At 41.8% G+C, this 17962-nt stretch overlaps 1 protein-coding gene across 1 annotated transcript in view; it reads right to left on the reverse strand.

Annotated features, from left to right (window-relative positions):
- Positions 1-16648, reverse strand: part of LOC142100261 (parapinopsin-like) — a 34813-nt gene extending 18165 nt beyond the window's left edge. The window contains exon 1 of the mRNA XM_075184192.1: positions 16309-16648. Within this exon, the coding sequence (XP_075040293.1) occupies positions 16309-16648 (340 nt within the window). The remainder of the gene's footprint in view (positions 1-16308) is intronic.
- Between the last annotated feature and the right edge of the window lie 1314 nt (positions 16649-17962).

The raw sequence follows: 17962 nt of genomic DNA on the forward strand, positions 1-17962 counted from the left end.
AGGGACATGAGAGACAAAGCTGAAGTCAATGGATTGAAGAAGGTAGAATCATGAACATGCAAACAAAACAAAACTCTTTGAAACACCAGCAGAGAAAAGCAAATTCAAACTTTGTCTGTGTAAAGCTTGGGAGGAGTGTAGGCCTTATAAATGCTGCATTACAGTGAGGTCTCTTAGTTCTAATTGACTCGACCTTTAGCAGAAGGGCTGTTTGCAGTAAGTGATAAGGAATGTTTGAGTTGTCAGTGTTGTCAGTGCAGTGCCGCCTGTCGTCTATAGTTGGTAATGTTTTGGATCGTCAGTATTGAAGCCCTTCCAGTGTACCAGGAATTGCACCCCTTTTGCAGATCTACAGAAGACAATGATCGACTGGATGATGTCTTCCTGGAAGACCACGTAAAATCACAGAGCGGGGTCAACGACTGCTAAGGCGCAGGAGGCATAAAAGTCGCCAGCGCTCTGCTGATTCCATGGCTGAAGAGTTACGAACTTCCACTGGCATTAATGTAAGTGCAGAAACTGTGCGGCGGGAACTTAATGGAATGGGTTTCCATGGCCTAACAGTTGCATGCAAGCCTCACATCACCAAGACCAATGCCAAGCGTCGGATGGAGTGGTGTAAAGCGCACAGACAATGGACTGTGGAGCAGTGGAAACATGTTCCGGTGAGTGATGAATCACGCTTCTCTGTTTGGCAGTCAGATGGATGAGTCTGGGTTTGACGGATGCTGCGGGATCGTTACCTGCCTGACTGCATTATGCCAACTGTGAAGTTTGGTGGAGGAGGGATAATGGTATGGGACTGTTTTTCAGGGGTTGGGCTAGGCCCCTTATCTCAAGTGAAGGACAGTCTTAATGCTTCAGCATACCAAGTCATTTTGAACAATGCTATGCCTCCAACTTTGTGGCAACAGTTTAGGGAAGGCCCTATTCTATTCCAAAATGACTGTGCCTCCTGTTGCAGCAGAAAAGGGCAAGGACTACAAAGACATAGTTTGATGAGTTTGGTGTGGAAGAAAGTGACTGGCCCGCACAGAGCCCTGACCTCAACCCCATTGAACACCTTTGGGATGAACTGGAACAGAGATTGCGAGCCAGGCCTTCTAGTCCAACATCAGTGCCTGACCTCATAAATTCTCTACAGAATGAATAGACACAAATTCCCACAGAAACAATCCAGCATCTTGTAGAAAGCCTTCCAAGAAGAATGAACCAACTCCATATTAAAGTTTATGTGTTTAAATACAATGTCATTACAGTCCCTGTTGGTGTAATGGTCAAGAGTCCGAATACTTTTGTCCATATAGTTATATTACTAGTATATGATGCTTTATTAATCTGGACAGAAGTCGTGATGACAGGCGCTCTTTGAAGTCTAACAATACACAATGCAAATATACGTTTGTGCAGCTTTGTTTGGTAAATATATTACCAAGATTTACTGTATATATAAGACAGAGGAGCTTTGCATTTACCCCACTGTGCATTGGCTGTGTGAAAGTAGATGAATCATGGAGATGCTCGGTTGGCATGTCGTTTGAAACGGCTGGTAATGTTCCTCTTGTAACCATTCAGCTTTTTATATCTGTAGTTTATTCCTAATAGTCCCCTGAGTGTCTTTACAATGTGGAGGCTGGGGAGACTAGACCTAGCTTCTGCATATTAAGACACATGATGAAGTGGTAAAACTCCAGCAGACTTTTCATATGAAAAGGTAATGGCTTTATAAAATGAATTTATGGCTTGTAAAATGAAAGATATGTGCCACACTAAGCTAAAAATGTAAATTAACTTCTCTTCCAGGTTGCACTAAAATGGCAAACGTATTTAAAGGTTATTTTTTATTAACTTAACACTGATGTGAAATATTTTTTTCAGATTTTATAAAGGTCTGTGCGCTTACCATAAATCTCTGAAATATTGTTCTAAACAATATTGTGAACAATACAAATGCACGGGAGAACAATGATCTAGGTCGGACTTCCAAGTAATAGCAGCAGTGTACCTATTGATATGCTGTATGGATGATACATCAAGGTGTCGTCCCATGCTGTAAAACCTCCTTTACCCGTGTGCGACTGTTCAGCGTCAGATCCGCGCTCTTTCACTCGCACCATGACATACCTGTAACTCATCAACCACTGACACCAACACTTGCATGGGGAGAAATTGGCCACAGTACTTATTGATTGCATAAATGGAGAAAGCAGTAAGCATTACATGCTTATAACCATAAATATAGAACACTGTACATAAATTAACCTTAAGACTAATTTATAAGAACCCCTTTATAACATAATCTTATCTATTTCTCTTTCTCTGTTAACTCTCTCAAGACCATGGGATGTCTCAGAAGTTTGACAATAACCAACACTGTGTACTGGTATATGTCTGCTTCAGAGGTCAGCCACACAAACCATCCCCTCTGGACCTTGCCCAACAAAGGGGTAACCCACATTAACCATGACCCTCTGGAACCATTGCAAACCATGCTGTGTCATGTAACTCCACATGAATCTATTCTTACCACACACTAAGCTAATAAAAATGGGTGGGAGGGCCGGTGATGCTGTCACTTGCAAACTGCTTTCTGATGACACTCCTCCTCTTCACTCTATACATAACCCCAATAACCCCAATACGAGCTTACGCCCACTTTCTAGCTGCCTCAATTGATCTTTACTTTTTGCCTTGCTATATGCCTTTCCCGTTATGCCTTCATGTACTGCTCATTCCTAGCTCATGTTCCCATTCCACAAATCTTTGTCTGTTCCAGGGTCTTCTTCCACCCACACGATGACATACCTGTAACTCATCAAGAACTGACACCAACACTTGAATGGAAGCAAGTTGGCCACAGCATTTATTGATTATATACATGGAGAAAGTGATTAGCATGTTTATAACCATAAATGTATAATTCTTCATATAAATAACCTTAACTCTAACTTACATATACCTTTATAATTTAATCTTACTTTACTATTTACCTTTCACCACTAACTGTCCCAATTGTACGGAGACCCTGGAGGTCTGTCTTTGACCAGCACCATGAACTGACTCCAGCCACTATTTTTGTGCTCCAAAACCTCCATCTTCCATTTTGCTCTGGGATAAACCTCTTCTAGAGCCATCATCTCCTCAGGACTTTGGTCTTGGAGATACCGTTCCCATATCACTAGGCTCCCTTATTAATGAAGGGGAAACACACTTAAACCAAAACTCTCTGGAACCCCAGGATGAAGATTTGAACTCTCCTGTCTGTTCAGCCCGCTATACACCATATGTTTTCTCTACTCCATTCTCAAAACTCAAACATCATGGGCCTGATTTATTTTGGAAATGCAACATAAACTCAACTTTTGTTTAAAAAAAAATTGTATGTATATATATTTGTAAGCCAATCCAAGCGTATCTCAAGATATGTTTCCATTTGAATCTGGGTATTGGTTCATCACGGTCAAAGACAAATTACAAGTAGCAAAGTAACATTTATACGGCCGAAAGCCAGAGTGTTTGAGCCTATTTTCATTAACTTCAATTTATTGTGGAGATTCCGATGGTTTGAGTATGGTACTACATCCAGCACTCAAGCTGTTTAAGTCAAGTTTCCATTGGAGCTATTCTATTTAACAACATCCTTCGAGGGATTCTGAATGACATTGTATGCTATTCAAGGGAACGATCAATCAGATTCCCAACAAACATCTTAGTACTCTTTATATACAAAGAGTTTTGCATGCATTAGATAGCAGAGTGGGATTGTTATCAGTGCACTGATATTTGATTGTATTCAATTGTTTTTAGTGTAAACAATAAATAAACAATTGTATTATTCCACGTGGATTCGTCATTGGGTGCAGTCTGAAGTTTCAGCGCTGGTATACATATCTTTTAATTATTCATTCTACCAACAGGTTTATACAGCAGCGATTCTTTAGACATACACCCAAGTTTAATTGGCTATAGTCTAGTGTTACAGCGCCGAATTTACTGTGTTTGATTGTTCGATACCAAACTGTTCTTGGATGATTGGGAGAAGTTGCTCTTGGAGGATGTTTTGGTACCATTCTTTATTCATAGTTGTGTTCTTAGGCAAAATTGTGAGTGAGCCCACTCCCTTGGCTGACAAGCAACCCCACACATGAATGGTCTCAGGATGCTTTACTGTGGGCATGACACAGGACTGATGGTAGCACTCACCTTTCCTTCTATGGACAAGCATTTTTCCAGATGCCCCAAACAATCTGAAAGGGGATTCATCAGAGAAAAATACTTTACCTCAGTCCTCCAGTCTACAGCTGTCCAATTCCAGTACCTTTTGCAGAACATCAGTCTGTCCCTGATGTTTTTCCTGGAGAGAAGTAGCTTCTTTGCTGGCCTTCTTGACATCAGGCCATCCTCCAAAAGTCTTCGTGTCACTGTGCGTGCAGATGCACTCACACCTGCCTGCTGCCATTCCTGAGCAAGCTCTTCACTGGTGGTGCCCCGATCCCATAGCTTAATCAACTTTAGGAAATAGTCCTGGTGCTTACTGGACATTCTTGGGTGCTCTGAAGCCTTCTTCACAACTATTGAACCTCTCTCTTTGAAGTTCTTATTGATCCAATAAATGGTTGATTTAGGTACAATCTTACTAGCAGCAATATCCTTGCCTGTGAAGCCCTTTTTGTGCAAAGCAATGATGACTGCATGTGTTTCCTTGCAGCTAACCATAGTTAATAGAGGAAGAACAATGATTTTAAGCACCACCCTCCTTTTAAAGCTTCCAGTCTGTTATTCTAACTCAATCAGCATGACAGAGTAATCTCCAGCCTTGTTCTCGTAAACCCTCACATCTGTGTTAACGAGAGAATCACTGACCTGATGTTAGCTGGTCTTTTTGTGGTAGGCCTGAAATGCAGTGAAAATATTGTTTTTGGGATAGTTCATTGTCATGGCAAAGAGAGACATTAAATTAATTGCAGTTCATCTTATCACTTTTCATGACATTCTAGAGTATATGCAAATTGCCATCATAAAAACTGAGGCAACAGACCTTGTGAAAAATAATATTTGTGTCATTCTCAAAACTTCTGGCTATGAGTGTAGTTTTTGTAAATTGCACCCTTAGGTTCTTCTTCATTTGCTTATTAACTAAGTCATAGGCAGCATTCTCAAATTGTTTCCTCCAGCATGAATTACTATCACGTTGGACGCACAGTTATACTTTGCAGACCTACTACAAATTGATGATATATTGTTCTTTTTCATACTCCAATTGCCTAACTATCTGACTACATCTCGCCTATTGCCAATCCCAAGTATTTGGTTTAACCGCTGCCTGACGATCCACTCAGATTACATAGGTGTTCCTAACAATACACGCATGCTAAACACCCCTTCTATTCTAAAAATCAGAAGAATTGATATTTCAACCTTATCAGGGGCTCAGTGGATGGACCCTCTGTTGACAACAAGACTTTTTATTGAAGAGATTTTTATATTCCGAAGAAAGAAGTGTAGACTTCTCTTTAGTCATTCTCAGCAGCTAATCAACAAATCACAGCCACAGGATTTCTCCTGGCTGTGATCTGCTGCTCTAACATACAAAATCAACAAGCCATCAAGTGTAGACTGCACACTTACACAGGTAAAATCTTGCTTTAGCACACTGCTATCCCCTTCACATCAATATGCTTTTGAGTAAGCTTAACTAGAACTGACTAAAATGTGGGCTGAACAAGGTAACCTATGGCCCAGAATTGATAGGGTTTCCACAGCCAGGACATGTGACAATTATTATGCATAATATGGTTACAGCAAAATCTGTGCACACCATTTGGCGATCAGATAAAGCACAATCCCTAGGGCCTAATAGTCATGAAAACACACTTTTCATCCAAACATACTGTATATGGACACATTTTGACAGAATTTCCAATAGAAATGATCATAAAATAAATCACATTTACTACAAAGTGCTAAGCATGTACAAATGTACTCTGTAATTGCTATTAACAATTTAGGTATCAAACAGGTACTTTATGGAGCTTTTGTGGAATGTACTTATATGAGTACATGTATATGAGTCCCAAAGCAGGACAGTTTTGAAGAAAAGCAATTTGGGTCCAAAAAGAGACGGTCCTTCCAAAAGACAAACGTTTAAGAGGTATGGACTACTTCTGTGTTATTAGGTAAATTTAAAAGACTATGTTTTAACTAGGGATGAGCGCGCTCGGATTTCTGAAATCCGAGCCCACCCGAACGTTGCGGATCCGAGTCGGATCCGAGACAGATCCGGGTATTGGCGCCAAATTCAAAAGTCAAACTGAGGCTCTGACTCATAATCCCGTTGTCGGATCTCGCGATACTCGGATCCTATAAATTCCCCGCTAGTCGCCGCCATCTTCACTCGGGCATTGATTAGGGTAGAGGGAGGGTGTGTTAGGTGGTCCTCTGTGCTGTTTAGTTCTGTGCTGTTTAGTTCTGTGCTGTTTAGTGCTGTGCTGTTTAGTGCTGTGCTGTGCTGTGCTGTGCTGTGCTGTGCTGTGTTCTGCAGTATCAGTCCAGTGGTGCTGTGTGCTGTGCTCTGTCCTTCTGAGGTCAGTGGTGCTGCTGGGTCCTGTGCTGTGTCCTGTTCAGTCCAGTGGTGCTGTGTCCTGTGCTCTGTGCTTCTAAGGGCATAGTTATTTCCCCAATATTCCCCTGTGTTTAAAAAAATAAAAAAAAGTTTTTTTTATAAAATACCAAAAACTACTTTAATATTTTTTAATTACCACAAAATTTTCACAACCAATCCTGCAGTATAAGCCCATTGGTACTGCAATATTACCAAGTTCACACATTCAGCAGTAAAAGTCCAGTGGTACTGCAATATTACAAAGTTTACACATTCTGCAGTATCAGTCCAGTGGTGCTGTGTCCTGTGCTCTGTCCTGCTGAGTTCCGTAGTGCTGCTGGGTCCTGTGCCGTGTCCTGTTCAGTCCAGTGGTGCTGTGTCCTGTGCTCTGTGCTTCTAAGGGCATAGTTATTTCCCCATTATTCCCAAGTTTGTAAAAAATAAAAAAAAAGTAAAAAAAAAAAAAAAATTTAAAAAAAAAAAAAAATATATAATAATTATAACCAAATTTGCAAAACCAATCCAGCATTATAAGTCCATTGGTACTGCAATATTACCAAGTTCACACATTCAGCAGTAAAAGTCCAGTGGTACTGCAATATTACAAAGTTTACACATTCTGCAGTATCAGTCCAGTGGTGCTGTGTCCTGTGCTCTGTCCTGCTGAGTTCCGTAGTGCTGCTGGGTCCTGTGCCGTGTCCTGTTCAGTCCAGTGGTGCTGTGTCCTGTGCTCTGTGCTTCTAAGGGCATAGTTATTTCCCCATTATTCCCAAGTTTGTAAAAAATAAAAAAAAAGTAAAAAAAAATAAAAAATTAAAAAAAAAAAAAATATATATAATAATTATAACCAAATTTGCAAAACCAATCCAGCATTATAAGTCCATTGGTACTGCAATATTACCAAGTTCACACATTCTGCAGTATCTTGTGCTACATATAATGGAGACCAAAAATTTGGAGGATAAAGTAGGGAAAGATCAAGACCCACTTCCTCCTAATGCTGAAGCTGCTGCCACTAGTCATGACATAGACGATGAAATGCCATCAACGTCGTCTTCCAAGCCCGATGCCCAATCTCGTAGTACCGGGCATGTAAAATCCAAAAAGCCCAAGTTAAGAAAAAGTAGCAAAAAGAGAAACTTAAAATCATCTGAGGAGAAACGTAAAGTTGCCAATATGCCATTTACGACACGGAGTGGCAAGGAACGGCTTAGGCCCTGGCCCGTGTTCATGACTAGTGGTTCAGCTTCACCCACGGATCTTAGCCCTCCTCCTCCTCCCCCCCCCTACAAAAAATTGAAGAGAGTTATGCTGTCAGCAACAAAACAGCAAACAACTCTGCCTTCTAAAGAGAAATTATCACAAATCCCCAAGGCGAGTCCAAGGGTGTTGGTGGTTGTCAAGCCTGACCTTCCCATCACTGTACGGGAAGAGGTGGCTCGGGAGGAGGCTATTGATGATGTAGCTGGCGCTGTGGAGGAACTTGATGATGAGGATGGTGATGTGGTTATTGTAAATGAGGCACCAGGGGGGGAAACAGCTGATGTCCATGGGATGAAAAAGCCCATCGTCATGCCTGGTCAGAAGACCAAAAAATGCACCTCTTCGGTCTGGAGTTATTTTTATCCAAATCCAGACAACCAATGTATGGCAATATGTAGCTTATGTAAAGCTCAAATAAGCAGGGGTAAGGATCTTGCCCACCTAGGAACATCCTCCCTTATACGTCACCTGAATAACCTTCATAGTTCAGTGGTTAGTTCAGGAACTGGGGCTAGGACCCTCATTGGTACAGGGACACCTAAATCCCGTGGTCCAGTTGGATACACACCAGCAACACCCTCCTCGTCAACTTCCTCCACAATCTCCATCAGATTCAGTCCTGCAGCCCAAGTCACCAGCCAGACTGAGTCCTCCTCAATACGGGATTCATCCGAGGAATCCTGCAGCGGTACGCCTACTACTGCCACTGCTGCTGTTGCTGCTGTTAGTCGGTCATCTTCCCAGAGGGGAAGTCGTAAGACCGCTAAGTCTTTCACCAAACAATTGACCGTCCAACAGTCGTTTGCCATGACCACCAAATACGATAGTAGTCACCCTATTGCAAAGCGTATAACTGCGGCTGTAACTGCAATGTTGGTGTTAGACGTGCGCCCGGTGTCCGCCATCAGTGGAGTGGGATTTAGAGGGTTGATGGAGGTATTGTGTCCCCGGTACCAAATCCCCTCGAGATTCCACTTCACTAGGCAGGCGATACCAAAAATGTACAGAGAAGTACGATCAAGTGTCCTCAGTGCTCTTAAAAATGCGGTTGTACCCACTGTCCACTTAACCACGGACATGTGGACAAGTGGTTCTGGGCAAACGAAGGACTATATGACTGTGACAGCCCACTGGGTAGATGCATCCCCTTCCGCAGCAACAGCAACAGCTGCATCAGTAGCAGCATCTACAAAATGGCTGCTCATGCAAAGGCAGGCAACATTGTGCATTACAGGCTTTAATAAGAGGCACAACGCTGCCAACATATTAGAGAAAATGAGGGAAATTATCTCCCAGTGGCTTACCCCACTTAGACTCTCATGGGGATTTGTGGTGTCAGACAATGCCAGTAACATTGTGCGGGCATTAAATATGGGCAATTTCCAGCACGTCCCATGTTTTGCCCACACCATTAATTTGGTGGTGCAGCATTACCTCAAGAGTGACAGGGGTGTGCAGGAGATGCTTGCGGTGGCCCGCAAAATTGCTGGACACTTTCGGCATTCAGCCAGTGCCTACCGCAGACTAGAGGCACATCAAAAAAGCTTGAACCTGCCCTGCCATCACCTCAAACAAGAGGTTGTGACGCGCTGGAACTCCACCCTCTATATGCTGCAGAGGATGGAGGAGCAGCAAAAGGCCATTCAGGCCTACACAGCCACCTACGACATAGGCAAAGGAGTGGGGATGCGCCTGAGTCAAGCGCAGTGGAGACTGATTTCCGTGTTGTGCAAGGTTCTGCAGCCATTTGAACTTGCCACACGAGAAGTCAGTTCCGACACTGCCAGCTTGAGTCAGGTCATTCCCCTGATCAGGCTGTTGCAGAAGCAGCTGGAGAAAGTGAGGGAGGAGCTGGTAAGCCATTGCGATTACAGCAAGCATGTAGCTCTTGTGGATGTAGCCCTTCGTACGCTTTGCCAGGATCCGAGGGTGGTCACTCTTTTAAAGTCAGAGGAATACATTCTGGCCACCGTGCTCGATCCTCGGTTTAAAGCGTATGTTGTGTCTCTGTTTCCGGCGGACACAAATCTACAGCGGTGCAAAGACCTGCTGGTCAGGAGATTGTCCTCTGAAGAGGACCGTGACATGCCAACAGCTCCACCCTCATTTTCTTCCACATCTATGGCTGCGAGGAAAAGGCTCAGTTTTCCCAAAAGAGGCACTGGCGGGGATGCTGATAACATCTGGTCCGGACTGAAGGACCTGCCAACCATTGCAGACATGTCTACTCTCGCTGCATTGGATGCTGTCACAATAGAAAAAATTGTGGATGATTACTTTGCTGACACCATCCAAGTAGACATGTCAGACAGTCCATATTGTTACTGGCAGGAAAAAAAGGCAGTTTGGAAGCCCCTGTACAAACTGGCTCTATTTTACCTGAGTTGTCCCCCCTCCAGTGTGTACTCGGAAAGAGTTTTTAGTGCAGCGGGGAACCTGGTCAGTGAGCGGCGGGGAACCTGGTCAGTGAGCGGCGAAGGAGGTTGCTTCCTCACAACGTTGAAAAAATGATGTTTATAAAAATGAATAATCAATTCCTCAATGAAGTACAGCACTGCCCTCCAGATACTACAGAGGGACCTGTGGTTGTGGAGTCCAGCGGGGACGAATTGATAATGTGTGATGAGGAGGAAGTACACACTGTAGGGGGAGAGGAATCAGAGGTTGAGGATGAGGACGACATCTTGCCTCAGTAGAGCCTGTTTAGTCTGTACAGGGAGAGATGAATAGCTTTTTTGGTGTGGGGGCCCAAACAAACCAATCATTTCAGTCAAAGTTGTTTGGTAGGCCCTGTCGCTGAAATGATTGGTTTGTTAAAGTGTGCATGTCCTATTTCAACAGCAGACCTCTCAACTGCAGCTCATCCCTCCTCTGCGGGGATAATGTCTCCTGTGCTCTGACACGTCACTCTGTGTACTCTCAGCCTCAGGATCTGACACTACAGCTACCATGCCTCTTGTAGCAGCCCTCACTCCAGGGCCTCTTCCATGTGCAGTGTCCCCCTCTCTCTTGGGTTCACTATAGTGGCATGGAGTTCTCCCCCTCATCCAGGGCACACATTCCTTGCCCTGGCTCAGTCACCACGCTCAGACTTCCAGGCAATGCTGGGGGAGCCTGGGAGCTTCCACCCCAGGTCCCCAGCTACAACTCTCCTCTCCTGTGTCTTCTCTCTCTTTCTGACACTTTAAAGATCGTGCCTTTAAATGAAAAAGTCAGTCTTCATTGCACGACTATGTGCAAGTGCAACAGGGACATTTTTTTGGGTTTACAAAGTCAAACAATAACACTACGACCCTGTCTGTCTGGGGTCTGTCAATGACGAATTGTCTGGAGCATGTTTTGAGGAGGTATTGTGGCCCCGGTATCAAATTGGGTACCGGGGCCACCCCACTATGCAGTCCAGATACTTGTTTGGTGGAATTCCGACACGTGGAGGGTTTTTTAATTATATTGTGGCCTCGGTACCAAATTGTGTACCGGGGCCACCACACTACGCAGTCAAGATAGATAGATGCGTATCATAGATAAAGTACATTCAGTGGTGTGGGGCAAATTGAAAAATATTCAAAATGCACTGACATTATCAAAAACAAGAGGTTGTCACACGCTAAAACTCCAACATGTATATGATGGAGAGGATGGAGGAGCAGCCGTATGTGTAGTGTAATGCAGACCTGTTGAAGGTTTTTTATATATTTTATTGTGGTGCCCAGTGCCCACTCCTCTACGCAGTCCAGGTACATTTATTGGTGCGATTCATAAAAGTTCAGGGTTTTTAAGATATTGTGGTGACCCACTCCTCTACGCAGTCCAGGTACATTTATTGGTGCGATTCATAAAAGTTCAGGGTTTTTAATATATTGTGGTGACCCACTCCTCTACGCAGTCCAGGTACATTTATTGGTGCGATTCTTAAAAGTTCAGGGTTTTTAAGATATTGTGGTGACCCACTCCTCTACGCAGTCCAGGTACATTTATTGGTGCGATTCATAAAAGTTCAGGGTTTTTAATATATTGTGGTGACCCACTCCTCTACGCAGTCCAGGTACATTTATTGGTGCGAATCAAACAAGTTGATGGTTTTCTTATTATATATATTGTGGTGACCCACTCCTCTACGCAGTCCAGGTACATTTATTGGTGCGATTCATAAAAGTTCAGGGTTTTTAAGATATTGTGGTGACCCACTCCTCTACGCAGTCCAGGTACATTTATTGGTGCGAATCAAACAAGTTGATGGTTTTCTTATTATATATATTGTGGTGACCCACTCCTCTACGCAGTCCAGGTACATTTATTGGTGCGATTCTTAAAAGTTCAGGGTTTTTAAGATATTGTGGTGACCCACTCCTCTACGCAGTCCAGGTACATTTATTGGTGCGATTCATAAAAGTTCAGGGTTTTTAATATATTGTGGTGACCCACTCCTCTACGCAGTCCAGGTACATTTATTGGTGCGATTCATAAAAGTTCAGGGTTTTTAATATATTGTGGTGACCCACTCCTCTACGCAGTCCAGGTACATTTATTGGTGCGAATCAAACAAGTTGATGGTTTTCTTATTATATATATTGTGGTGACCCACTCCTCTACGCAGTCCAGGTACATTTATTGGTGCGATTCATAAAAGTTCAGGGTTTTTAATATATTGTGGTGACCCACTCCTCTACGCAGTCCAGGTACATTTATTGGTGCGAATCAAACAAGTTGATGGTTTTCTTATTATATATATTGTGGTGACCCACTCCTCTACGCAGTCCAGGTACATTTATTGGTGCGAATCATAAAAGTTCAGGGTTTTTAAGATATTGTGGTGACCCACTCCTCTACGCAGTCCAGAAAGATACCTTTTTGCAACGTTTTGGACTAATAACTATATTGTGAGGTGTTCAGAATACACTGTAAATTAGTGGAAATGCTTGTTATTGAATGTTATTGAGGTTAATAATAGCCTAGGAGTGAAAATAAGCCCAAAAACTTGATTTTTAAACTTTTTATGTTTTTTTCAAAAAAAATCCGAATCCAATACCTTAAATCCGAACCGAGACCTTTCGTCAAGTGTTTTGCGAGACAAATCCGAACCTCAAAAATAACGAAAATCCGGATCCAAAACACAAAACACGAGACCTCAAAAGTCGCCGGTGCACATCCCTAGTTTTAACATGCATAATAAATATGATTTTTTTTTTTTACCAGCATGATATGATGAGAATTCTTCTTAGTTTTAATAACTGTGCAGGATAAAACTTAAACCTATAATAAAATTTAAGCGAACATAAGAGCACATGGGCAAAGAGGAATTTCCAGTGTCTAATAGTACTATTATTCTTTATTTATAGGGCGCCACAACTGGCACACAGTGCAACTAACTGGATCAGAGCTAGTGATTGAGGTGCGAAGGGTGATTTGGATTCCAAGGGCCTAGAGACCACTGAAGAGAAGTAAGACGGGTGCAGATAGGTCAGTTAGGGGGAGGTTGCAGTAGTCAAGGTGGGAAATGAATGAGAGTTTTTGGTGGCATTATTGGAGAGGAAGGGTCTGATACGAGCTAGGGTGCTGAAATGGAAGCTACAGGTTTGGATGAGGGATTGGTTATGGGTTGTGAAGGAGAGGGAGGATTCAAGGATGACACCCAGGGATCGAACTTGAGGAAGAGAGGAGATATTGGTATTGTCAGCAGTGATGAGGAGGTGGAGAGGGGAGAAGACTCGTGAGGGAGGAAAGACAATAATTGCAGTTTTGGACATGTTGAGTTTAAGAAAACATTGGGACATCCTCGGAAGAGATGGTAAAGAGACAGCAATGTACCAGAAGGATAGAGGTCAGGAGATGAGTGGTAGATTTGTGAGTCCTCGGCATAGAGATAGTACTGGAAGCTGAAGGAGCTGATAGATTTATCAAGGAAGGAGGTATACAAAGAAAAGAGCAGAGGGCCAAGGACAGAGCCTACAGGAAGCTGGGAAAGACGCAAGAAGGAGCCCAAGGTAGAAACAGAGAAAGAACAGTTATAGAAAAATTCAGAAAGGCCAATGGTGTGAAGGGTGTACAGCAGGAGAAGGTGATCTACTGTGTCATATGCTGCAGTGAAGTCCAGGAGGTAAGCAGAGAGAAGGGGCCTTTGGATTTGGCAGATAGAAGATTATTTGTGACTTTGCTTAGGGTAGGTCCCAATGATCAGGGCTTTGTCCCCAGTGTGTCCCAACCCTATAAATGCAGCCATAGAAATGCATTGTTAAGCCAAATATCGAGTGTCAGACAGATGTATGCTTGGCAGAGCTAAATTAAAACCAATTTAGACTGTAGACAGGGTAGGAATTATAACCGGCAGTACCGTAAACACTGTAACAGCAGTAATATAGCCCTCACATTATAACACAAAAGAAGCTCTCCTATTTTGATGGCCAAGTTGCCAGGCACGTTACATAGCCCCATGGACACCCAATGTTATACAGTGTCATTGCACAAACATACTGTTCATCCCAATTGCTCATCACTACCCAGCAACATCAACAAATTAAGTTGAGTCACATTGCAAAGCCACTTTACCATTGCTAAATCACATTGCACAGCCACTTTGACCAACCCTATTAGCCATGGCTACATATTGCAAGACACAGTAGGAAGAATCCTGGTCGCTGTATGCTGAAATTCTCTCAGGAACCTCCACATGATAAATGGATGCTTCAAGGATATACAGTATACTGCTACGAGCTATTATTTGCACTAAATGCAAAAAAAGTGCTTATAGCAGCACATGTTCCTGGTACTTTTTGGATGCTGCTTACAGGAGCCTGTTCCTCTTTCTTGACAGCAACATTCCCAGTTAAGGTAGGAGAAAGGCCATTAAATGTGTGCATATTGTTACTATTCTGCTTGGCACAAATTGTCCATGCCTCCATCACTTGTCACGTGTGGGCCCCGTGAGCCAGAGTGGGCATTTGTCCCAACTGCTGGGAATGATGGGAGGTACCCTCTGCTCACTATCGCTCTGTACAGCAGACCGGTGATGAACGGCTGCTGCCAACAATGAAGAGATGTCTCCAGGGATGTGTAGGGCCCTTCAAAAGCATAAGAAACACCCCCAAGTGATGTGTCACACTATGACCAGACCATGCCCCTAAGCAGATGCAGCCATGTCTCCTTTTTGTAGAGCAAAAGCCGTGTCCTAATTCAGAAACTTTGGATGTTGGGAGATATGCCTTTAAATAAAGTGATAAACAGTGTTTGCCCCATAGTCTACCCTATGTCTATACTAAATTTACAAGATATATTTATTTATTGTTAGTAACAGCGTTTTGTGGCTTCTCAGAAATGGATACCTTTTAGAGATACATTTATTTCAAGGATTATACATTAAAATCCTATTTGATTAAAGAAATTGTCTGATTAAGATACAGTTTTTTAATATATAGGGTATTAAGGTTGTTATAAAATTACTAAAAACAAAAAACTAAAATTATTTCACCAGAAGCATAATGTGTTTCATTATATTTAATTATAATTAGTATTGATCATTCTCCTCTTTAGAATTGTATTTATTCTGTTTTTTAAGCTACTGCTGTCCATGAATGGTCCACTAGAGAATACCAGATCTCCGACAGTTATACTCATAAAAATATTTGTGGTATTGTGACAATTTGTTTCCTAAATGATTGCAAAATCTTATCTTTTTGTTCCAACACAAATAAATTTGCTTAAGAAACATTTTGACAAAGTTGTTTATAATATAAATATTTATGATGTGTTTATATTTATTTTTGAATGGACATTGTCATTCATAAACAACATTTTAAATGAAAATGAAAATGTTTAATAAATTCACATATTTAAAATTTCCCAGCAAACTTTCTGCTGTTCTTTACCCTACTTTATTCAGGCCCCTAACACTCCATATCCTATGAACACCAAGGGGTAAATTTATCAAGCTGCAGATTTCAAAAAGTGGAGATGTTGCCTATAGCAACCAATCAAATTCTAGCTATCATTTATTTAGTACATTCTACAAAATGACAGCTAGAATCTGATTGATTGCTATAGGCAACATCTCTACTTTTTCAAAACCGTAGTTTGATAAATTTACCCGCAAACTTTGGAAGATCATTTCCCTAGTGCCTACTCTCCACTGTTACAGTAGACATTTATTAACGTGGTATAACATTAGGACAAGCACTAAAGGGTAGATTTACTAAAGCTTCTAAAAGTTAAAATTGGGGTGTTGCCCAATCAGATTCTAGCTGTCATTTTCCATAGTGGACTAAATAAATGATAGCAAGAATCCGATTGGTTGCTATGGGCAACACCTCCCCCTCTCCTTTTTAGAAGCTTTAGTAAATCTACCCCTAAATATAACAGATTATTTAATGGGGAATTACATTGCAATGCATATTTAATTTCATTTTATACATTTAAATTTCAGCACATTTCATTTTATCTGAAGGACTTACCAAAAAATGCCACGGCAAACCCTTCTATGACACAGCCTACTCTTCCAAGGTTAAAGTAACCAACAGCATTGGTTTCAACAGTGAGGAGACTTCCCAGGAGGGTCACACCTAGGTCAGCAATTGCCAGGTTGACTAAAGAGTAGTTGATAGGATGTCTCAACTGCCGATACTTAATTGTCACCATGATGACAGAAATGTTGAGGACAAGGGAAGCGGTGCAGAATATGGCCATTATAATTGCTAGTATGGTATAACCAATCCGGGGCATAAGGACCTTTCCCACTTGGTTTCCTTCAGTGCTGAAGTTCATCTCTGGCTGTGGGATGTCTTCATGAGCCATTTCACCTTGATATCTAACTAATTTAGTGGGATTCAATAACTGTTCCGTTCCTGCTGAGTGTAGCCAGCTGTCTCTATACATGGTGATATTATCAACAACTGATATGGTGAAGATTACTGAACACTTAAATCCCAAGATCCGGATTTGTATTACATAATTCCCCATTCTCATTAAATTTTTAATTATTCTAAAATTGCACTTTTCAAGATTTGTACCTGGCCGTCTGAACAACTTCCCAATTATTCTTACAGGATTAATTATGTTCTTCAACATGAAAAAGAGTCTTTCTAATTGAAATGAAGGTCAGTAAGAGCCTCTAAATAGTATTTTACCACCATGTTGGCTGCTATTGGTAAGATTTTGTACAGTTTGATTAACTCTATATCTGTGATATTGAAAAGGTTAACAGAAGTGGTACTGTGCAATCTGACTAAGAAAAAGTACAGTGAATTACATTCAGGCTGCAAAAAATAAGTGATACTAATGTGTATTTGTTTAAGCATACAGCATAAAACAATATTTAAAGCATTACCTACAGCACGTAGTACAAAAGAAGTGATAATTTGCAATCAACCGTAAATACAGAATAAGAACAGCTTATGATAATTACACCCAGCATACAGAACCATAGAATTTGTACTCTGCAATTGTGAATGTATTAAAACAAATTGTACTGCACACTTAGGCTAGGTACACACTGGCCCGTTGATTGCATGAGAAACCTCCAATCAGCTGACATCCGACCGTTTGGTCAGATATCGTGTGAGTGTGTATAGTGACACAATGATCTAAAGTTGTCCCAAAGTGCCGATCTCATCGTTTCAATTGGTTGGTCGTACTGTTTAATATTTTCCGACCAACAACCGACCAATCACGTAGTGTGTATGCACTCATGCTGTCGATCTCCATAGAGTTTACAGAGTCTTGTTCTTTTCAGCCGATGCTAGCGATGAATGTCCCGGTGAATAAATGTAGAGAGTGCTGTAGAAGGAATAAATCATTTGTTCGTTCTGAGACAGAATGTTTCGTTTCAGAGTCATAGAAGCCAACGAAATTCGTTAGGATATGTGGATAGCTATAACAAGGCGGTTTTAATCAGTGTGACAATGTGACAATAATGAATGCCTCAGAGGGAGGACACAGAGGGAGGACACATCACCAAGACTTCCCTGACCTGTTAAAAGAAATTAAAGAGACACTTTCAACAGTTCAGGTCAGGCAGAAATCCAAAAGGCCATTCAGAGTCTCAAAACAGAATTGTCCTCTACTGGTGAAAGGACAGATCAGGTTGAAAGTATGATGGAGGACATTATA

This window comes from Mixophyes fleayi, chromosome 8 (assembly GCF_038048845.1).
Source record: "Mixophyes fleayi isolate aMixFle1 chromosome 8, aMixFle1.hap1, whole genome shotgun sequence".
In the NCBI taxonomy this organism is placed as follows: Eukaryota; Metazoa; Chordata; class Amphibia; order Anura; family Limnodynastidae; genus Mixophyes; species Mixophyes fleayi.